Source organism: Raphanus sativus, chromosome 2, assembly GCF_000801105.2.
Source record: "Raphanus sativus cultivar WK10039 chromosome 2, ASM80110v3, whole genome shotgun sequence".
NCBI lineage: Eukaryota > Viridiplantae > Streptophyta > Magnoliopsida > Brassicales > Brassicaceae > Raphanus > Raphanus sativus.
The window spans coordinates 20,969,224-20,993,044 of NC_079512.1; the positions used below are offsets into that span (position 1 = coordinate 20,969,224).

Consider the following 23,821-nt stretch of genomic DNA (forward strand, 5'->3'; position numbering starts at 1 on the left):
AAGGAAAGTTTGATTAGCCATCACTGCGGGATAATGAAAAAAGAAGGTCAGATCTACGGGAGTCAGCTAAGAAAAGTTTTTAAGTGACCGGCTTGGTGAGGAAGTCTTTGACCAACCAAAACGAGACCACACTAAATGTCCGGCTTGGTGAGCAAGTCTGGAAAGTAGTATAAAAAGAGACATTCAGCTCTCATGTCTAGACACAACCAAGAAAAAAATATTTAGAGATAAGTCAGAGCAAGAACGAGTTGGTAGAGAGAGAAGTTTGAGAAGAGGGATCGAACGAGGAGGAGTTAAAGAGTTCTTCGTCAGAAACACTAGGAAGTTTAGAGTCTTCGAATCCTAGAGATTCAGCTAAGGAGAGGATGTGATTCCTGGCATGTCAAATAAGAATTTTTTTCCTGGTTTGATTCATTAGGACCAAATTGTTCTTGAATCAAATTTGTTTATGGAAAGTTCGTTCATCATGTTCTTAGGAAAATGTATGATAGAATTTGTTTATGGAAAGTTCGTTCATGTGTTCTTAAGAAAAGCAAGTTAGAATTGATGGATTGATAACCGAGTTATGTTAGGATGTTTATGTGAGAAATAAATGTTTGATCTTGAGAATCTAAGTCATGAAATTATAATGTGTTTAAGGAAAGTATAATCGAATTGATTTAATTAAAGGAACTGGTCAAGAGGATGTAATGGACATTCAGGACGAAAGTTTAGCTACGGGCCGTAAGAGACCGACGGGTCGGTATGTTTGGTTTCGGCCGCAGGTTTGGCTACAGCCGTAGGATTATTGGCCTTTGGGTCGAATGGTTAAGAAATGTTATAGTAAAGAAATGATGGAACTAGTTAAGTAAAGGAATGATAGAACCGTATGCTAGGGTGTTAATATTGATTGAGTGTTTGGTTATTAGACTGTGGTGGACGGTAATGAGTTTTCTCACTGAATATTTTTGTATTCTCATGTTTTTTTTTGTGATGCAGGTGATGACTACTAGTTGTTTGGACCGGAGTGCAGAACGATGAAGAACATCATGGCGAGTCATTCATAAACTTGGGATTTTATTTACGAGTTTTAAGAATCTTATTTTTATTATTTTACATTATTTTCGTATTTATTAATAAAGTTGAGGTATTTGCTTAAGTTTATTTGTTCGAAAATCTGCTTTACTTAAAAAATTTCAAGGATTTTAAAAGATTTCGAGTAGCTTCAATAACCTTGGCATCTTTCAGTCCTTCAGTGACTATGGTTTACTTGCTAGAGGTGAAACGCTTTCGTTTAGTTAACAAGTATGCATGTAACATGATTAGTTCTAACGCCAAGGAATATTTTGAAGCAATGTAAATTTTGCAATAGTTGTTTGTTCGTGTATCTATTTTCACAAATCTTCAGGTAATTGCATAGAATCTATGTTATAAGATATATATATATCTCAATGATTTAGCCTACGTACCAAACTACGTTTTGCTTAAGAGGTTGGACTCCTTTACACTTTGTTCTCATGTTACCTTCTATTCTCCACTTTTATTGCTTTATTTTTCTTACACGATCCACATTCATTTTTGTTTTAAAAATGTTAACTATCGGACATTCTCACTAGTACTCAAATCCTGTGTTAAAATTACGCTTGTGGATTTGTGGTATACATCATTAAAATTGGTTAAAAGTTAAACCTTGAGAAAGATTCAAAAGAAAAAAGTTAAACCTTGAGAAAACTACAAGTAGAAAAAAACAAGAAACAAATATTTTAAAAACATATGTTTTGTCACAAAAATAGAAACCTTTCCTAATATCAAACTTGCATTTCCTATACATTACCTATCTATCTGATAAAATAGTAAATTATAGTTCTGTTTTTAGTAATTTTTTTATTTGTGCACTTGCGTATACTGTAAATATTAGCTTATTAAAAAGGATCGATTTCAAAAATACGGTGAACATTTTGAATTGTCCATTTCTGAGAGTTTTGGCAACAATCAAAAAGACTAATAAGAGAAGAAGAAAAATTAAAGCACAAATGCTTGTTGATATACAAACAATTTTCAGCAAAATATACTCGAGGCTTTTTCTTAATCAAAATGTTACTGTACATTTTACGGGGATAATTACTTTACATTAAGTCACCAACTACTTATAATGTGATCATCAAAATCGGCTTCTTTAGTTCAATAATAGTAATAAGATTAGTTTTGGTACGTAAAACTTGACATGCTTACCAAAATATCAGTTTTCGTTAAAAGTTTTCCTTATGGAAAGTAAAACGAGTGGATGACTCGAGACTAAACTCCTGACAAAGATCTCTAAGTGGTCGAACCAGTGTTGGACTTCCACAGTAGAACACGCCTGAAAGAAAACATGTTAACAATTGCATGCAGATATAAATAAAATACTTTAAAATAAGAATTTTCAGAATCTTTATGAATAACATAATGAACTTTTTTCACATTTGCACCAAAAAAAAAAACATAATGAACTTTCAGAAAGTAAAAAATGAAAATAAGAATTACTAAAAAGTGCTTACCTATTCGACATGCTTCGTGTTTGCTTGACAATTCCGAAAAAACCTTCCTCCAATTGGGTCTTGCGAAATGTGTTCGTATCTGATTTGTATTTTAAGAAGTTAAAATTTATAAATTAAACTATTAAAAATTTTATTTTTGCTTAAGAAATTAAATTATCAAGATACATGTAATTGCCTAAGAGTGCTTAATCCACACCGTCATTAAACCGCACCAACAAGTGTCATTTAGCCTTTATATGTTTAAGATTGAACACGAACAGAAAGTTAGGTAGGACTAGTTTTTTTTTGTCAACGACTCTAGTGATTAGTTCTTAACATGAACACTTTCTTTTCTAAATCCCTTCAAATATATAGTTAAGAAACTGATGACAAAAAAGTTTTAGTTAAGAAACTAAATCCAATCTTTTTTTGAGCAACTACTAAACCCAATCTTATAACCAAACCGTACCGATCCAGCTATATAAAATTGCAAATGATTCTATACTTTTTAAACGTCCCAAAAATGCTAAAACGAAAGCTAGAGTGGACACCTCGTTTTTGGTGATTTGTAATTATAAAAATTGAAAACTTACCCGGCTTTCGGAGACAATGTCAACACCGTTCTTGGCATGTTGAAGTTTCTGAACCATTGCGATTAGGGCAGATCTTGCATCTCCTGCTTCGTACATGCTTGTTAAGTAGTTATGCATTTCAATCACATGCTGTCAAAAGAAACAATAAAAATAGACTTTAAATTTTGATTACTGAATTTCATATCTTAAAACCTTGAAAATAGTTGATGCTTTTTTAGCACCTACATTTTTATGAATTGAGAATGTTGAAACTGGTTCAATTTTCATGTATTCATTTAACATGTAAACTGCATTGAACAATAAAAATTAAGATGGACAACTTACGGTTTTATCATACTCGGCGATGTCATCCATAACTCCCTTGAACCAATCAAAGGAAGCTTGTTCTCTTGTCACCCAAAAAAAGTATGCTCTCTGTGGAAACTTCTTGCCTCCTCCACCACTAATACTATCACCTCCTACGCTCTCTCCTCCTACACTTCCTTCGTATTTTTGCCCCTATATTTTCCAATATTCATAATATAGTCCCTCATATTCCATCTTGTTCAACCTCACATATGTATGGATTAAAATGTTTATACTACTTACAACTTTGGGAATTCCGGGTTTTAGATGGTTTAACATGTCTTTCAGTATGCTTATGAATGGAGTTGCCCCAATCCCAAGTCCAACTAGCAAAAGAATATCAAACTTCTGATAATTTTGTGCTGGAGCTCCATACGGTCCTTTGATGAAAATCTTTGGAAACCTGGATTGAAACAAGTGTTAATTATAACATGCCTTTTACACTTTTGATGAGGCACCCAACCATACGGTGCACACAAAAAAGGCACCCAACCATACATGTAGGTGTAAGGAAAAAAAACTGATATATAATAGCTTTTTAAGTAATTGTTAGTTTAGTATAATTTCACTTACAAGAGTTGTGATTCTTCAATGTGGGGATTTGCACCTGTTGCTCTTGTTTCCATCCTCATAAGACTATTTGGTTTAGGCTTTGCGGCTGCTTGAGGAGGGGGCTCGCATGTCTGCAAACACAATAGAGAATAATATAATAGTTTACAATTAAACTTAAGAGTTTACTAGTTAAGTATAAGTAACATACTAACATGAAAGACAAATATCACGGCTGTGCTGAAAACAAAGAGTTACAAGAAAGTACCTTTGCGAATGTGTTCCTAAGTTCAGTTGTCCAATCACCTAAGGCTCTTATGTGAACACTTAAATAGTCATCTCCAGGTGCAGAAGTGATGGAGAAAGGATGCCTAAATAAAGAATAATAACAGTAACCGATAGTACTATTTAGTTAGTATTTACCGAAATATTATGATTTAACTTATTTTGTTGTTGAATATATTTAAATAAGTTCATAATTCTGATTTAAAATTTATCTTACAAATGCATTGACTGTTAATATTTAGATTACCATTCGAATTGTGAGAGGTCAGGACACTTGACAAACATGTACATGCCACTTTTGTATTTGAACGCGGGAGGTTTGGTCACGTAAAGTGCAAGAACGTTACCCGAATATACAATAGCCTGTAATAAGATAAAGAAAATAAATATATATTAGAAAAATGAAAATATGTTTTTTACTTAATGTAGACAATATATTAACTTTTTCCTTAATAGAACAAACAAATAGTAACCCTTTTGATTACCTTAATAACGTGGACACGATGGCTGTGGTCTTGAAGAACACGTGAGAAAAGCCTCTCACTTGCGTAAAACAGCATCGGTACGGCCACGTACATCCATGTCTGCATTTCCATTTATCAACAATTTGAAAAAAAATTAAGTTCAAATGCAAAATTAATTATTTTATATTGGTATGTGTATAGATAATAGCTTCAATTACCGTTTTCTCGTACCAAGGCTTCTCGATGATAAGATAGTAACCATGAAGAATGAGAAGAACATAAGCAAGAATCAGCAAATGATGAGCATACCAAAACGCATTAAACCCAGCAAGAACGCTAAACGGTTTAGGCAACTTCACTATGTTCCTTCTAAAATAATGCATCGCGAGCGTAAACGAGAATCCCATGAAGAAAATCATTAAAACCCCCGTGATTGACACTGACGTCATCATCAAACCTAGGTAGCTCGGTTGCGTGTGTCCCAAGGCTGATCCCGCGTACGTCAAGAACACGTCGTAAGAGCACGTACTTAATCTAGGGTAGTTACAGAAAAGGTGGAGCACTGTGTGTAGCAATGCATGGAACGCAATAGCATATGCAATCACCTTGTGGAAGTTAATGTTGTCATCGAATGGGATCATGCGGCTCAAGAACGATGACCTAAGCATAGTCAGGGTTTTCCTACAGACTGGAACCAAAATTAGAGCCATGTTGAATTTAAGCGTTTCGGCCGAACCTTTAGCGGCGCAAACGCAGCGTCCAGTGATGTTGTAGAGAGGGCTTCTCATGAATTCGTTGTACTTCCACATGAATAGATAGACGTTGATGAGGAGCCACAAAGTGAGGACCCATATTTTCTGCCAGTTCTCGTGCATCAGTTCTGTGGTCACTGAAACGTACTTGCTCATGGGCGTCCTGTACCGCTCTGGGATCATCGCGCGAGTCAGCGTTTGAGATTTCTTCATCTTCTCCGTATCAGCGTTTGACACCATCCCTGTTAATAGCACTTCTAACTGCCACATCTGGTTGTATAAACTATAAAATGATCAGAACATATAACTCTTATGTTTTGAGATAAAGCAAAAAAATATTTGTAAAAATACAAGTTTTTTCGGAAGAAAACTATAACCCTAGACGTGGCTGTTAGGCATAGGTAAGTAAAATGTTGGTCTATGATCTCTAGATTTTTTAAAAAAGATTAACATTAACATAGACCTCCAGTTTGTAATAATTTTTTATTAAAAACTTTTACTAAATTGTTTACAGTTTCCAAAATGTCATGACCAGCTATATCTCTAGAACAGACGGTATACTCAAAAATCTATTTATATAAACTGCAATAAGAGATGATAAAATTTGATAAAAAAGTTCCCCGATAATCACGATAATTTTTTTGGATACGTATTATATAATAAATAGTACGTTGTTAAAACTATTCTCTATACTTAGACGCTAACAAAAACAGATATAAATTTTGAAAAAGAAAAGAAAGTTAAACCTCGATGTATCCCTTGTGATCAGGATCGAGTTCTTCCATGATCAAAGAAGCGTAAGCGGCAGCGTTCTTTTTGAGGTTCCCAAGGCGGTTCGCGGCTGCGCTCAAGACAATGACTTCTTTCACTTCATCTTCCGTGAGCTTACCATCTCCGTCCTTGTCACACCTGATCAACAACCACAACCGCAACGGTTAGGCTAAACCCATTTAGATATATGTGAAGATGTATAAGATTATATAAGTAATTACATGTCGAAGAAGATCTGGAGACGACAATCAAGATCTTTCTTGATCATGTCTTCCCAAAACAGCTTAAGTTGTTCTTTATCAATACCACTTTCTGTCTCTATTTGCCTTCTCCGACCCAATGCCTCATAAACTTCTCCCGCAAATTCCATTGTATCTCCCATTCCTACCAATATACACTAACGACGTTATAAATTTCCTTTCCTAACAAAAAGTAATAATATTATTCGTTCGTCAGTAGTTAGTGTATATGCATGGATGCACACTTAATCTTCTTGAAAATAGTCAAAGACGCATTCCAAAATAAATAACCTTTGCACACAATGTATGTATGCATTGGTATAGTTTCGTTAATTACCGATGCAGACGCCGAACTTCTCTTTAGGCAATTTGCCGTCAACAGAAAACTGATTAAACCGGTTCTCAATAGATCTCCAAGAATCTCTTTCCTTTCCCGTGACGGTCCGATCAAGGAACCGTAAGCTCTGGAGTCCCCTAGCAGCGCTAGATGTTGTTCTCTCTACTCTTTGTGGACCCATCTTCTTTGGAAGGATCCCGGCACCTGGAGGCCCCAGGTTACCGCTTTTCCTCGTGCTTGGAGACCCAAGATTACCGCTCTTTCTCCAGTTCGAAACGCTCAACGTGCGGATTATTGATCCCACACCCCTTGACGCGGTCTTCTTCAGACCACCTTCGTTCTTCTTGACGTCCGGCTGTTTGGACGAAGTATCACCCATTGAATCGACCTGTACACTCTCTAACATCCATTTTTCATCGTTAGGACTGTTATTTTTCATCATCTTTTTCCGGGATCAGTAATTGATTGAAGAATCGTCGGAGATCTTATAATTCTATCTTATTTCCTAATAGTTTGTCTTGTTTTTTTTCTGGTTTAATCGAACTATTCGACAATGAGAAAAAGTAGGAGAGGCACTGGTTTTTGTATCGTTTGTATCTTTTTATGTTTATTTAGTTAGGAATGAATACGCATGGAGAGATTGCTAAAAATAGAAACTCCCGAGGAAAGCATTTGTTCAGGTCAACCACAGACGACCAATCAAAGACCTATAAAATCAATATTTGACTTATTGTAATCAATTAGTATATATATAAAGTCAGTTCTTGCCCCGTTTGATTCAGTTTCCAAAATTGTCAATAACAAATAGTTTCAAAAGAAAGAATCTGAAGAAGAAAAAATACAAATACAAAATTAAACGCCATGATTAGCGGTCGTGTAACCAACCAGGACCTCCCATAACAAGATAAGAATGGTAGCTATGATGGAAATCAAATCCACTTCAGAAATTAGAGTTAAGATTTAGGCTAATATATTGAGAATACTTAATTTATGATAAGAATGTTTATTGATGATCTTGTGTAAAAAATGTGTGTTATTGATTTTATTAGCTGATACAATTGTGAATAGTTGTAGGGTATATGAAAATGAAAAAAGTACAATATCATTTAGCTATAGGTTTGATATGTAAAATTTGGAATGTCTTCTTCTTCTCCTTGGTTCTTCTTTTATAAGGGATGAAGGTAGATCATAATGGCAAAGTAATATTCGGTGGGTATCAGGTGCTTTTCAAATCACATATATATGGCTTCAGTTTCATTTATGTTTTAGTCTACCTGTGTCAGTTCGGCGCTGTATATCCTTAATGTTCGGAATGAGCTTTTATCTTTCAAAGGCTTAATGTCTTCTTGACGATGGTAGATAGGACTTTTGGACTGGGTATGGAATGGAGTAAAATCCGATTCTAACATGGTTCATCATCACAAGCAATCTTTGCAATGTCCGAAACAATAGAACTGGAGGCACGTGAAACCAAATCAGTGAAAAAAAAAATCAGTGGAATAGTTTGTAACAAGGGGACAATTCTGAGTCTCTGAAAATATTTTCTAACAATACAAAGTTGATAAATTTTAAAATAAATAAAATTAACTAAACCATAGAGGCGTAGTTTATATAATATCACCAAACTATGTTTTATTTGATACTAGGGTCGGCCCGCCCTACGGGCGGGATATACTTTACATGTGTTTTAGATTATGATTTTTTGTATAATTTTATGGTTTGAATTTTAGGTTTGCATTGCAAGAAATGTGTGTGAACACTACATAGAAGGATCTTATTACATCACATAAATAGAATCAGAAAACAAATAATATCAATCTGAGACACTCACTACTAAATGATACAAAATATCTATTTTAATATCAATTATTGTAATTGGTGTTGTTATTTACTTACCTTTTTATATTAATCTTTGTTAGGCAAGTTGTTAAGAAAGTGAAAATCAATTAAAAGATATATTATATTTTCTATATACGTGTAAAAATATACAGTTTATTCTAAACTAAAAATAATAACGAAATTTATAAATATTTGAATAAGGTTGAAATTTTTTAACTCCGAAACATGAATGTACTCGAGCCGACCTCAAAACCCAAACAGAGTCCGGATACCGAGACGCCCAAAATTATTTATATATACGTTTTATGGTAGTCATTTGTGAGTTTCTAAAAGTCCCATGCAAGTTACGTTTAGAATATTTGGTATAGTTGCTTTGTCAAAAAAATATTGGTATAGATAACAGGATAAATTTCATTTGTATTCTGCAAACGTTTCATGTGTACGTTTGTAACTTATCCTCGCACTCGGGTGGCTTAGACCGTATAATTATGTCTTCTAGCTTTTATATTTCTTTATTGTTTCCATCTAGATTTGTTCTTACTGTTTTTTTGTGTTATTGTTTTTTTGGACAAAAAACTCTATAAAAAAAAACTTAAGCAAAGCAATGCCTGAGTTATTTTGACAATATCTCCTATCAGATGAAGTTTATAAATTTCTTCATATGTTTATAGTAATAGCTTGCTTATAGATTGTCCATATCATTGACGTGGCACCTTCTTGACATTATGTTACATATAAGATACCAATATATCTTGACATTATGTTAGATATAAGATATCAATATATGTTTTGATATTTGGTATATGAATAAAATATTAGGATTTACATACAAAGTTTGGTTTAATTTAAGTAAACTATTTTAGTGCTGCTGTATAGAGTCTCTTGTCGTGCAATATGTTTCATATGATCCAGCAAAAATTAAATATAAACATTAAAATACAAAAGAGCATCAAGATGATCTTTTCATTGACTTAAAAACCGCAAGAATTTCACATACGCAGTTAAAAAAATGCTGAGAAGATTGGAAAACTCAATCAGCATACATATGGAAAGAATATCAAGAGAGGAAGTTGAAACCGAAGCACAGCTAATCGTAGGAGAAGAAGAGCGAGTGAGACTGAAAAAGATTTGGAAGCTGAGGCGTTAAGAGTTAGAAGTAACCTCTGATCTAGGTCAGTGTTCTCACATGAGTGGTTGGTCACACTTCACTGGAGACCTGAATATAGGCGGTGAGTTTCCCCTGAAAACGGAGTCAAGTAGTGCTTCATACCATCACTGCAAGTAGTCCCAAGAACATCGGGAAACAGTTTGGGAAAATCTTAAAAGTTGCAAGCGTAAAATCAAAATTACCAGCTGACTTCATATTCATCAACCGTTAGCTAGGTTAAAAAAGATAAGAAAGTTATTTTTCATTTGATTTATGAACCTTATCTCAGGTTCGATGTTCACCTTAACATCTTTTATCTCCTAGCTACTCAATTTCGACATTGCTTGTCAAGAGAGAAGATGACTTTGGCTAGAGGGAGACGTTGCTATGAAAAGCATGACTCACATACTGCCGGTTCTACACCTATTTTCATCCTGCAGAACGAAAGCAAATACCGTTGCTGATAAATTAGCTAAAACTATTCTTTTAAGTTGTCAAGATTGGAGTCTGTTTAATTCTTGAGCACCTTTTCTACAACCTCCAGCTGTGCCTTACTTCAGCAGAAGCCTCATCCACCTTTGATGGGTCAGTGAGATTCTTGTTCATGCGGAAACCATCAGATGTCTTTCGCTTTGTGTACTCCCTGATGTTGTATTCAGGGTACTCACACCCGCTTGTCGCCCTCTTGAAGCAGGGAAGACTTGGCGTATAAGAAACAGACCATGTCTTTGGCACAAAGCTTGCTTAACTGCAGTCAAGGTATAAAAAACAATTTAAAGGGAGTGCAGGAACATATAAGGGGCTAAAGGCGAAAACTTTGACATATGACAAAGTGATTTATAGACAGTGGAATTAGTTTGAAGCAAACACGGAGTAGCTCTACAGAAACTTCTAGCTATCAGCAGGATGATAAAGCAAAAATGCTGCTCCGTCTTTATAAGTTATACAACAGTTTAAACATAGTTGAGTTGAGATCCACCATTATTGCAAAACTAAAGTCTCTAAAAAATGCAACGTCTGATTGTATAAGAGAACGTACGTTAGGAAGCAAAACTCCAATAATAATTTAAATAAACAACAGATTCAGAAGAGCCGATTTACCTTCTCGTCTACCAGAACCATATCGATCACCGTAAGCTTTCCACCTTTTGACATTTCTAGCTTCCCGGAAATGGAGGAGACCGGTAACAACAGGCCCATGTACACCGGCCAACCTTCAACTCAGACATAATCAATCCAGGATAAAATTCTCCCATATGGCTTCTTTCAGCTTCACAATGTTTGGATGATTCATTCTTCCAAGAGACTAAATTTAAAAAGAGAAGATTCAGCACATATACATGACGAAATACTGATAACGTTTCAGTAAGGAAGAAACCATACCTTCGCTTCCCTGAGATTAATACATTCTTCCGAAAAAACAACTTACGTCTTCACCCGTCTCTGTTTATTGAAAGCTCGCAAAAATTACCAAAAGTTCCATCATCAACTTCTTTGAACTAAAAGATATCTACAGTTGCATAAGGAAACGAAAAGCAAATATGAACTCTACAAATCTGAATCCAAAGATAAGAGAATATTTAAAGAAAATCAAATATGATGTTTATTGATATCCTGATTCGAATATATGAAAAGAGCCAAACCGGAATTGAAAGATTGAGAGCAAACAAGATAACTGATGAGTGAGGTTAGGTGTAGTAGTTCAAACTTGCTTTCTTCTTGGATTATACCTTCATTGATGTCCTCATGATTCGCCTGAGAAAACATACAACAACAGAGAACTTCATTTATTTATAAACCAATAAAACTTTGCATCATAAAGAAACGTAAAACCATCTACCCATACTGCTTTCAGTTGAGCCACTGAAATCATCTGTCGATCTTGCAAGCTCCTCAGAGTTGACGTCTGGGTGTACATACATCTTCCTCGAGTGAATCTGTATTCGTTCACTTTGGGTTAGTTGAGTTGAGTTACATGAGCTTTTTAAACCTATCACATACATCATATTCCGAAAATTTTGAGAGACAAACCTGCAAGATTCTGGCTTCGATCAGAATGCATGAGTGTCGGGTCCAGAATATCTGCACGGTTAGTGGCTACAATTACCTGAAAAAATTGAGAGGTTCAACTGTTACTTCTTCTTTTTGGAATGATATATATATATCGAGTTCCTACAACCAAGAAAAACATTTACCTTAATACGCTCATCGCTACTGAATCCATCAAGCTTATTGAGCAACTCCAACATAGTTCTCTGCACTTTTCTGTCACCGCTAACTTCACTGCTAATACGCCAAGTAAATTATTTCAGATGGCTAAAAAAAACCCAAAAGCATCTCAAGCGCATGCTCGGAGTCTCTCAAAGCAAAGTTCTTACCTTCTTGGCAATCAGCCCATCTCTCAAAATACATGCCGATAGTGATATAAGAGATTTCTTCATCGTCAATCTCTATGGCTGTGGATTAACGCTTGACAGCTGTTTCGAAGTCCTTCTTGTATGTGGCGTTCCACAACCCTAGAATTTTTGGATTGGTAGGAAGAAGATGAAAAATTTAATCTTTTTTTTTGTCACGAAGAAATTTTTTTTTTGATCCAAACCCTAGAAACTACGGCTGAGAAGAGAGACTGATGAAACCATAGAATCCAAATCGACAACATATCATATTACAATTTATCAGACTGGGTTTATTAAAGCAAAACACACACATCAGACACAAAATAGGCCCAACGTTTTCTAAAAAGAAAATAATTGATACGGTGTGTTTTATTAATGGGAACACGTGGCGGCTCTAGAATGACTGAGTTTGTGACCTGGCATCCCATGTGGACACCCCAGGAGAGATTGAAACTCTCTTTTATATATAAAAAGATGGTTAACTGGAAAGTTTTGGTTATAAATCTTCTCCAGTTCCCCAACACAACAACAAAGCCATCTCACACAGACAGCAGTACGTTCCCCTATGCTCTTGTGCAACCTATCATTACTATGTAAAAAATATAATGGCGGATGGGGTAAACATTATGTGTATAAATGAAACAATGTTTTTTACATTGATAACCCCAACCACGTCATTATATAATCTCTAAATTTCTTATGTATGATATGATGGCCAATTACTTGCGACATATGTGATATTGATGAATAATGTCATGGGATGATGATAAGCAAGGCAGCATATATCTTGTTAATGTTGAGTATACTTAGATTCCTTCTAAGTGTGAAAGATGTGGTAATTTAGGTCACAAAGCGAAGAGGTGCCTCTTTCCTTCTGAGCCTTTGCAAAATTCTACATTGCCGTCAAATTCAGGAAATATCAGTGCTGACATTCCCATTGTGGATATTGATCACTTCAGAATTGTCGCCACCTGTCCGTCAAGCAGACCTCAAGGATAATGAAAACATCTCAATTACTACTTCAGAATTTGGTGCTGCTATGCTACAAAATCTTATCACAGAGATGGAAGGTCTCCAGTGTAAACCTGACACCAATCACGCCTTGCAAGAGGTTTTGGAGGCTAATTCTCAACATGCTTTGCTTACAGATGCTAGTATGGAGTGCCATGGTACAGGAGAATCAAGGTTCAAAACTGACTCATCTTCTTCTCATTTGCAACAAGAGGATGAACCTGCTTCACTTAACTCTTTCGCCACTTTATCCACATTATTAGATTCACAGTCTACTCCCATTACAACATCAGTTATGGAGGTTTCTCCATCAAACATTATCAACAATGAAGGTCAATATATTGTAATTGTTGATCCCACAACCACAACACCACAAGCAAATGTATTTGAGAGTCCTTCTCGTTTCACAGTGCTAGGAGGTGTGATTGAAGCTGAGACAGAGCCATCAAACTCTCTTAGCTTGATAAGAGGTGGGAGAGAAACAAAACTTCCCATCAAATACCAAGACATGGAGTGGAAGACGATTCGAGGGAGAGGAAAACATGACCGACGTGGCTGTGACAACCCGTCCTGCGGAACTACCTGCCCGTGGACCCCAGGTTCACAGCGCTGCAGCGCACCGACCCCAACCCCTCCATTATGAGATCTCATTATCTCCATAATTAGGTTGTTGGTGAGACTCGAACCCAGGTCCTCACCCTTTAACAGCATTCCCACAGGTGCGCTGCAGCGCTGTGAGCCTGGGGTCCATGGGCAGGTGTTCCACCGGACGGGTTGTCACAGTGGCCGTGCTTCTTATCACTAGTTATTGTCTTTCATTGCATTGTTGATTGTCAAATCTCAACCATTGTTGTTTCATAGGTTTGAGATTCACTATATCATGAAATCTTATTTCATGCTAACTTTCTCGAACTATAAGACTTCTGTCTTATCCTTGTAATTTTTATGTTTTTAAATTGAAAGCCTTTTTTCCAAAAAAAAAAATGTCATGGGATGATGATTTCAAAATGAAGTTCTCCTCGAAATCCTTGTGTTAATAGATGTTCTGCATATACGACATCTTTGACATCTTTGATAGATAAGCTCGGCAGAAAACGACCACAATAAATAGCTCTGTTTACAGAATTCTAAAATTTCTGATAAATTTTGCATCTTCTATCTGCAAAAAAATACTAGTAAAATAAATGGCATATGAATTTTATCACCTAGACATTATTTACGAAGTGATTTGCCACATGTCTTTTCTACAATCGTTTTTACAAAAAAATATATAACATGGCTATTAAGATTGATGACATGTCATATAGTTAAATATGATATGGAAATTACAGTTAATGCTGATATATATTTTTGGAAATCTTTTAGAATATGGCAATAACTCATATATGACATTTAATGTTGATTTATATTTTGGTAAACTTTTTAGAATATGGTAATAACTCATAAATCATTACTAAATTAAATTTATTCAAATATGACATTTTTAATTTCAAAATATTATTTAATTTTACTTTTATAATTATACAATTTTTATTATCCAAAATTTTCAAAAAAATTCTGCATTTTAAAAAATTTATAAATTTTTAATCGTAATATCATTAGTTTCTTTTAGATATCTACAAATTTTATAAATATTTTTTTGTTTTATTTTTTGATAACTTTATAACTTTTATATGATTTTTAGTAATTTTTTACAAGTTGATTTAATACATTTTAACCAAATGAATTTTTTTATCTAAGATTTTAATTTTAAATATATACATATATATTTTTAAATATAATTTAAAATAAACAAAACAATTTTTTCTTAATTTTATGTTTAATTAAATGATATTTATATTAATTATTGGTCAAAATAATAAAATAAATAATATTAATAAATTACAATTTATAATATAATTTAACTTTTTGAAAATTTATCACTGCATATGCGCAGGAAAATACTTAGTAGTAAAGCAATTATATGGGGACAAAAACTAATTAATAATAAAGGTAATACTAGATTTTGATCCGCACACTCGTATTGGTGTATATCTCATAAATATATTGCTATTTATTTTTCATGTCAATATCAAAGCTGGATAAAAAAAATCAAATCTGAAGAACCGATCACGATCCGAAAGAATAATACAAAACCCGAACCAAAACTGATTAAATATCTAAATTATTCAAAATTTTGATATTTAGACAACCGAAACCATAACCAATTTGAACCGAAGTATTTTGGATATCAAAATGTATCTGAAAAAAAAATATACTTATATATATATTAATTATTTTTAGGTTTAATGTATATAAAAACATCCATAATATATATATGATACTTTTAGGTTGGTTTAAATACTTGAAAATATATAAAAATAGTCAAATATAAATATCTAACATAGTGGAAGTACACTCAGAACACCAAAAATATTAAAAATAACTATTGATTTTTGATCCAAAATTTAAACCAACCCAATTTATATGTTAAGTTTAGGTATTATGACATATGTTATTCAGATTTATATACAATATATTATTTTATTTATATATTTTAAGAAATTCAAAATATAGAATGAATTTTAAAAAATAATTTAAATGGGTTATCCGAACCCGAACTGAATCCGTAAAGATCTCAATATAATTCGAACTGAAATTTAGAAATATCTAAATGGAGCTGAAATTTTTGACCCCGGAGACTCAAAACCCAAACAGATCCGAAACGAACCCGAATGGATACGTGAACGCCCAGCCCTAGTCATAATTAGAACTGAAATTTAGAAATGAAATATATAAAATTTAAATTTTATTTTATGATTATTTTAGACAAAATAATATTTTTAGGTAATTAGATTAGTCCGTCTTGTATATTTTAAAACTGATATAATGGATTTCCAATTTTTATTAATAACATAAGCCATTACATTTTTCTCTTGACATACTTTTATCCATGTTTCAAATTTTTAATCTTTTGCATTAGTTTTCTATGAATTATTATTAATTTTATGATTTTTTTTTTTTTGAAAATTGAACTCTTGAAATTTTTATATTTGACTAAACTTTTTTTTTGTCACAATATTTGACTAAACTAAATAAAGTAATAATATTGTTTGTAAAATTTTTTTTATAGTATACTATTTATATTTCAGTTTGTGTTTTTATTTTCACCATAAAGAATTGTAAATAAAAAATTATAAATATAGTGATAGAATTGTAAATAAAAAGAAATATAGAAAGAAAGTTGTTTAATTTATTGTAAAAATGGTTAAATATTTAAATAAAAAGAAGTATTAAATATGTTATTCATGTTTCTAAACAATTCTCATTTGTTATTAATTTATTGAAAATACAATGGCTAAATATGTAAATAAAAGAAAGTACACATCTCTACTATCCATGTTTCCAAACATATCTCATTTATTCTATTATCTTTGTTTCCAAACAATCTAATCGTGTACTTCAACTTTAATAATATATATTAGATTTTGACCCGCCCTTAAAAAGGGCGGGTATATTTTTTGTTGGAAAATTATTTTATGTAATAAAACTTATGATTTTTTATAAATTGAATATTTTAAATTTCTATGAAATTTATCTTAAATTTACTTCTATGACTTATTTTAAATATGACTAAATTTTAGAAGACTCTAAATAATTCTAACCTGTAATATGATTTTATTTATTTAAACCTAAGTTAAACTTATTTTACACTGATTTTTTTAAATTTAAATAAAATATTTTATATCTTCAACACTCTTGTATTGAAAAATTCATTTGTGTGTTTCAAAACATTTTCTATAATATTATTAAATTTAGTTTTTATTTTAAATGAAATTGTTTTTTGGAGTTGAGATAATTCAGACCCGTATTATGATTTTGTTGATTAATCATTTGTTATTTTAACTTGATTTTATTTTGAGGTTTCATTTAATAAATGTTTTCAAATAATTAATAATGTGAAAGATTTTTTGGAAAGATATGGTGCAAACATTTAGGAAACAAAATTTTCAAAAAGTCTAAGAAATTGAATTATATTAAATACTCTTTAATGTAATTGCAAAATAATTACTTTTGATTAGTTGCAAATAATGCTGGAAAAAAATACAGGCAATTTTTGTAATTACTTAGAAATTTCAAGAGCATATTCATAAACTTGCATCTGCCTTAATAATATAAATATTTTTATTATTTTATTAGGAATGCACAGCTCAACTTCTAGTATTATATTAAGTAGAGATTAAAAATTATGTACTGTCGTTTGTCAGCTTCTCCGTATTTATAAAGCGTTATGTTCCAATCATATGACGGATCTATTAGCAAAACAAGCTCTAAGCTTACATGTACTAAACTCAAGTTTCGATATGAGATTAAAAGCGTTGTGACACACACCCCACATCAAGATGTTTTTTTTTTTTGCTAAATAAAAGGTTAAACCCGGATTAACGATGACACAAGCCTAACCTCTGGGTGAAGGTACAGCCCACGGATAGACCTTTTCCTGGGCATTCAAATGAGCCGAAAGCAGTAGCTCATATCCGTGTGGCCGGTGGGGTTTGAACCCCGAATTCGCCTTATTGGATTTTTTAAATTCCTCAAGCGCCACTAGATCACCACCACCGATTTTACCGAAAAAATTGTAAACACCACATCAAGATGTTCCTCTAGCCTTATGTACATTGTTCCAATAATAATGGTTCTTTATGTTCACAAGCTTAGTGTGAACTTACCAAATTCTATATAGGTAAAATATATAGATATAAAATAGTGGATGTTATCAAAATCTGTTTTTTTTATATAAAAAAAATCTGTTACATTGCCTCTTTAACCTGTCATGTCAAAGTGACATATATAAATATTTGAACTAAGCTAGTCAACCGAATAATTCACGAAATCGTGGGTCTAGCACATTAATATTGTGACATGTAAAGATTACACACGTCGCTATGCTCAGTAATTATTTATTCACTTTTTTGCTTAAAATTATGTATTCACTTGACATTGCGAAGCACTCTACGAACAATAAAATTCATATGAAAATTTTCAATCTTAAGTGTTTGTTATGCAATGTGACGCATTACCTCTCTTCTATCTCGATTTTTGTTTGCTGTTTTCAACATAACAAACACGATGTTAAAGACTTAAACAAAAAGAAAAACCATGTTGTAGACTGTAATAAGTTATAGTCAAAAGCAGTATTTTACTATATGTAAAATTTGTCTTGAAAGCTTTTTCACCTCATAGAAGTTTGATTTTCTCTTCTGCTTAAGTTTTACAGATATGTTTTTGGGTTTTCTTTAGCTTATATGTTTGACTCTCATAAGCAAACTTCTTTCAGCAGATAAATTTGATGACAAAATATGTAACATAAGTTCATAAGAAAAATTAATAGTTTCATTTTATTTAATTATTTCTTTGGCAAATCAGTTTAAATAAAGAACCAAGAGAAAAATTAAAAAGACTAAAAGGTGAGGAAAGGGAAGACAAAGAAAAGGACAGTAATGGGGAAGGCTTATCTTAGAGAAGGTGCATTTTGCCACACCAATCTTTCTTTGTCATTGTTAGTCAACTTGGCACCACTGTTTCCTCCCTTTAAAGTTTTCATTTTCATTTTAAGATTTGACATTGATCTTATGTACCTGACATGAACTAGTGCTTTCAATTAAAGAAATTCGTCTGGGTATTACATCTATGTATGTATTACATTTAGTTGATAAATACATTAAATTGAAGTGAACTAATAAATTGTTTTTAGTTTGAAAGTTACTACGCATTTTTGCATCCCGCTGACTTTCCAAATCAAAAGAGGTATCATTACGTTCAAAGCCTAACTCTTTTTTTAGCCTAACCCATTTTACCTGTTCTGGAAAGTTACTTCTTCATACTGTTCTTAATTGTGGATTTAAGGTCTTCCTATATCTAGCCTAGTATATATCTCGCTTTATACGTCCACCCATTTATAGATACGTGTAATTTCATCGAGGTCAAGAAATAAACAAAAAAAACAAGGATCAATTTTTGTGTGTTATTAATATTACTATGTAATTTAATTATCTGACAACTAAACTTTGAAAAAAAAGGATAAAAGGAAATTATTTTTTTGGTCAAAAGGAAATTATAAGGTAAAGGAAAACAAATAAAACGAAAATCCAAAGTTTCAAATTTTTACATGCATCGATAGATGAAACGACTGAGTAAAGAATTCAATGGAGAATATGTGAAAATGGCGGAGAAGCTATTGTGCTTGTTGACCTTTTCTCTTTTCCAAAAGATTGGACAAACGCATATATACACATGCACGAGTCTTTAATTAGCAAATTAAAAAAATAACAAAACAACATGATGAGATCACTTAAAAACATCTAAATCACACCGTCCTATTCTTTGATTTATCACGAACATACTTTTCTTTCAACCAAGAAGAGTAACCCTACAAATTTCATTTCTTTTGATCATAAACTCTTTGTGCACTCATTGCCTACATTTATGCTATTATCATTGCTTTCTATAGGCATGGACTATGTAATTTGCATATTGCCATTAATATTTTGTACAATAAATAACTTATCGCATTTTATAGCCCCGGACCCGCTGACCCCTTTTTATTAAGAGTTTACTCAAGTAATGCAGTACTGTTGTAGCTTCGATCGAAATCAGGATTTATGTGGACTTGCATGTGGTAACGCCACTAGACTAATACTTCACTGGACAAAAAAAATACACTCAGTAGTCAGTAGGCCAAACAAAAGGACATGAACATACTTATCTGCTCTAGGCTTGGGCGATCTGTGGCATGTTCGGTTTCGGTCCGGTTAATTCGGATTTTCGGTACTATACTCATAATTAGCATTCGGGTTTTACTGATTATCGGATCGGGTTCGGTTCGGATCAGATGTTTACCAATGTTTAAAATCGTCCAAAAATATATTTTTTAAACCTCAAAAATTGATAATTTTTTTTCAAAAAATATAAATTATTTACAAACCTAATTAAAAAATAGTTAAACTATCTAAATTAACTAAAAGTAATCAAAATAAAAAATAAAACAAACTCAAAAATATTTTGAATACTTTAAATATCTAAATCACCTTAACATATTTAACTAATTTCGTATATCTTCGGATCTTAGTTTGGATTTCGGTTCGGTTCGGGTTATAAACAAACTCCAAATACTAAGCTCATAAATCCCGTTCCGATATTTTTGTATAACAGTTTGGATTTTTTTCCAGTTCAGGTTTAGGTAGGTACTTCAAATTAAGGTAAAAACGTCCAGCTCTAGTCTGTTCGATATTTACAATATAACTAACACTTAATTTTCTAGTAGTACTATGGTATAAATCTATATTATTAAAATTGAAATACTTTTTGGTACTTAATTTTATTTACAGATTTAGACTTTTTTATTTACAGATTTAGTTACTGCATTTAAAATAAATTAAATATTTTTCATATTTTTTTGCGGATTCTGCCACGATAATTTAATCTATACTAAAATTGAAGTATCTTTGATATTTTCTTTTATGTACGGATTTAGGCTTCTCTTTATTTACAGATTTAGCCATTGTATTTAAAATAAATTAAATATATTTTTGTACAGAGTTTGCCACAACATCTTAAATCAATAAAAATAATTAATTACAATTTCAAATATTATCTAACTAGATCGATATTTATATCTTGACTGTTAATCATTTCAGTTATATTGTATTATGTTAATAGCGGCTATAGAAAAATTATGGTTGTTGCTTCTTTGTTGTTAAAATAAAAAACACAAACTGAAATATATAGTATATATTATATAAAACAATATTTATATAGTATTACTTTAATTAGTTTAGTCAAATATAAATATTTTGAGAGTACAATGTTCAGGAAAACAAAAGATCATAAAATTAATAATAATTCATAGAAAATAGTGTAATTTAAAAAAAAACTGAGTATGTTATTTCAATTTTAAATAAAAAACAAAAACACAAAAAGTTAATATATGAATAGTACAATTACATCAAATTGCATCAAGTTATAAAAAATTAAATATTATATAATGTTACAGATAAAAGAAATTATTATCAGACATCTATATTATAAAATAATATATTTTACTTTAAATAATTTATAAATATAAAATATACATGGACATTTATAAAACTAGTAGTTTATGTATTTACTTTGAACACAAGTTAAATCAAACAACCACGTAAAAACGCGGATAAATTTCTAGTTATTTATTATGTCTCTTGTTATGCTACAAGAGTAAATCCGAAATTCAAGTTTTCAGCATCCAGTGCTGATAGTTAACATGATTTACTCAAATCCCTAGACATTATTTGCGAATTGATTTTGACACATGTCATCACCAAAATCAGTCTAGCAAAAAAATGATGACATGGCTTAAAAGAAATATGACATAGCATCGATTTAATTGTAACATGTAAAATTTTTCTATATTAAAATTTATGTTTTTGGTAAAATTTCTTAAATAATGGTAATGCCTATTTTCTATATACGGATTCATATATTTGGCAAAGTTTCATAATATAGTAATAACTATATTAAAATTTATATTTTTGGTAAGATTTCTTAAATATGGTAATGATTATTTTCTATATACGGATTTATATCTTTGCAAAGTTTCATAATATAGTAATAACTAAAAATTTGTTTTTCAAAATATTATTTTTCTACAAATATCCATTTTGGTAAGATTTTAGAAATATGGTAATACCTAGTAACTTTTCTATATCTATTAAAATAATATAATTATATATATAAATAATAATTACGAATTTATTTTTTTCATCAATTTATGAATCATATTTTTATTATCAAAATAATTTTAGTTATAGTTATATATTTAACAACTTATAAATGTTATTTATATTAATGTATATATTTATTAGAACTAATTTATATATTTAACAAATACACATATTTAAAATAAAATTAACTAAATAAATTATAATATGAACAAAGTAACTTTATAAAATTTTAATTATTATTATTACAATTTAAATAAAATAAAACTAAAAAGTTAAAGTAAACTTGAATAAATTAAACTAGAAAAATTATATTATGGTTTTATTTTTTAACTAATAAAATTAAAATTTAATTACTGAAAATTGAAAATGTATTTATATAAAATTATTTTTAAAATTTTTATATCTGCGAATGGCGCAGGAAAACTCCTAGTACTAATAATCAGAAAAGTGAAAACTCAGATAACATATCTGATCATATTTTTTTCTTATAAAAATTAAGCTTAAATGGTGATACACGTATTTCCTACGTAAATCACCATTTAACTTTAACATATGTGATCAGCAATCAGAGTTTTTAGAGATTATATCGTTAAAAACTTTATTATAAGACTATCTCCAATAGTTTACACTATTTTAGAATAATTTTCACTCTAAAATAGTGTTACTCTAAAATAGAGTAGAGTTTTTATCCAATAGTTTACTCTATGTTTGACACTAAAAGGAAATATTTTAAATATATTATTTTTTAATTTTATGACTAATAGATTTTATTTACAAAACTTACAAATTGATCTTTTAGATTTTATTTTTCACAAAGTTTTCATAAATTATATGTCTATATCAAACATTTATTATAATAATAATTACATTACATTATACTAAATAGCATAATACATTTTAACTCAAACATCCCCAATAGTATATCTTTTTCACAAATGATCATTAACGAATTTCAGATTGTAAAATGAGTCTTTTATCTTATAAAATTATTTTTAATTTTAGTGCTTGTTTTCTTTGGCTAATAATAATAAAATTTAAATGTTAATATATATATATATATATATATATATATATATTTAAACATAATTATGTGTTATCAGTATAATTAAATTAAATAAATATTTAAAAAATAAAAGATTGAAAAATAAAAGGACTAAAATATAAATAAAAAAGTTTCACTCTATAATAGAGTAAAAAATAAAGTTACTCCAAATATAGAGTAATAAATAGAATTGCACTATTTTAGAGTGAAATATATAGTGGTATTGGAGAAGATTTTACTCTGTAATAGAATTTAGTGTAGAAATAGAATGAGGTTGGAGATGTCCTAAAAAGTTAAAGCGTGTGTTGCTACCCCAAATTTTCTGTGGTGCACTTGTCTTGTCCCACACGCTTGTACATTTTAACTAAGTCAAAAGTTAGTAAGAAGTTGAACGTTTAGCTTCCCCTTACTTCAACTGATTAATTTTATTCTGTGAAACAAAGTTGTTTCGATCACTCTAAAGTGTTGAAACAAAATTAGTTAAAATTGGGAAGTGATTTATATTGTTATATACTCTTTTAATGATCATTCAACTCAGACAATGATTAACTCGATTTCTTAATTGAAGTTCTTAGTTTCGACTAAAAGATGGTTTTTAGCTCTGTCTCTTAAATAAAGATATAAAACAATCTTTTATATAAGAGATATAAAAACCGTTTTTTACATAAGAGATATAAAAATCATTTTTTAGCCAAAAAATATTAAAAAAGGTAAAAAAATATCAAATCATAAGTTAAAAATCTCGGCTAAAAGACTGGGTTTAATCATGTCTTCTTGTTTTGAAATGGGTGTTGTTCTCCTAATTGTCACAAACTATC

The 23,821-nt window shown here is 31.1% G+C and overlaps 1 protein-coding gene and 1 long non-coding RNA gene across 15 annotated transcripts; both read right to left on the minus strand.

Moving 5' to 3' along the window:
• Positions 1-2,152: 2,152 nt before the first annotated feature.
• LOC108841660 (putative respiratory burst oxidase homolog protein H) lies at positions 2,153-7,425 on the minus strand. Its single transcript, XM_018614423.2, has 13 exons — positions 6,831-7,425; positions 6,476-6,638; positions 6,230-6,392; positions 4,950-5,753; positions 4,753-4,851; positions 4,515-4,630; positions 4,251-4,353; positions 4,007-4,116; positions 3,677-3,836; positions 3,413-3,586; positions 3,089-3,217; positions 2,517-2,595; positions 2,153-2,338 (listed from the first exon to the last, which is right to left on the minus strand). The coding sequence occupies exons 1-13, from the start codon at positions 7,270-7,272 to the stop codon at positions 2,229-2,231; spliced, it is 2,652 nt and encodes an 883-aa protein (XP_018469925.2). The 5' UTR covers positions 7,273-7,425; the 3' UTR covers positions 2,153-2,228.
• A 2,188-nt stretch (positions 7,426-9,613) lies between these two features.
• LOC108841661 (uncharacterized) lies at positions 9,614-12,484 on the minus strand. Of its 14 annotated transcripts, none has more exons than XR_001948165.2 (9): positions 12,195-12,484; positions 12,012-12,099; positions 11,848-11,923; positions 11,663-11,753; positions 11,200-11,571; positions 10,918-11,122; positions 10,343-10,564; positions 10,119-10,250; positions 9,614-9,944 (listed from the first exon to the last, which is right to left on the minus strand). It is a non-coding gene; the product is annotated as an uncharacterized LOC108841661 (long non-coding RNA). The 14 variants fall into 14 exon arrangements; XR_001948167.2 differs by having other exon boundaries at positions 10,096-10,250; XR_008942488.1 differs by having other exon boundaries at positions 9,614-10,250; positions 11,200-11,326; positions 11,460-11,571; positions 12,195-12,483.
• Between the last annotated feature and the right edge of the window lie 11,337 nt (positions 12,485-23,821).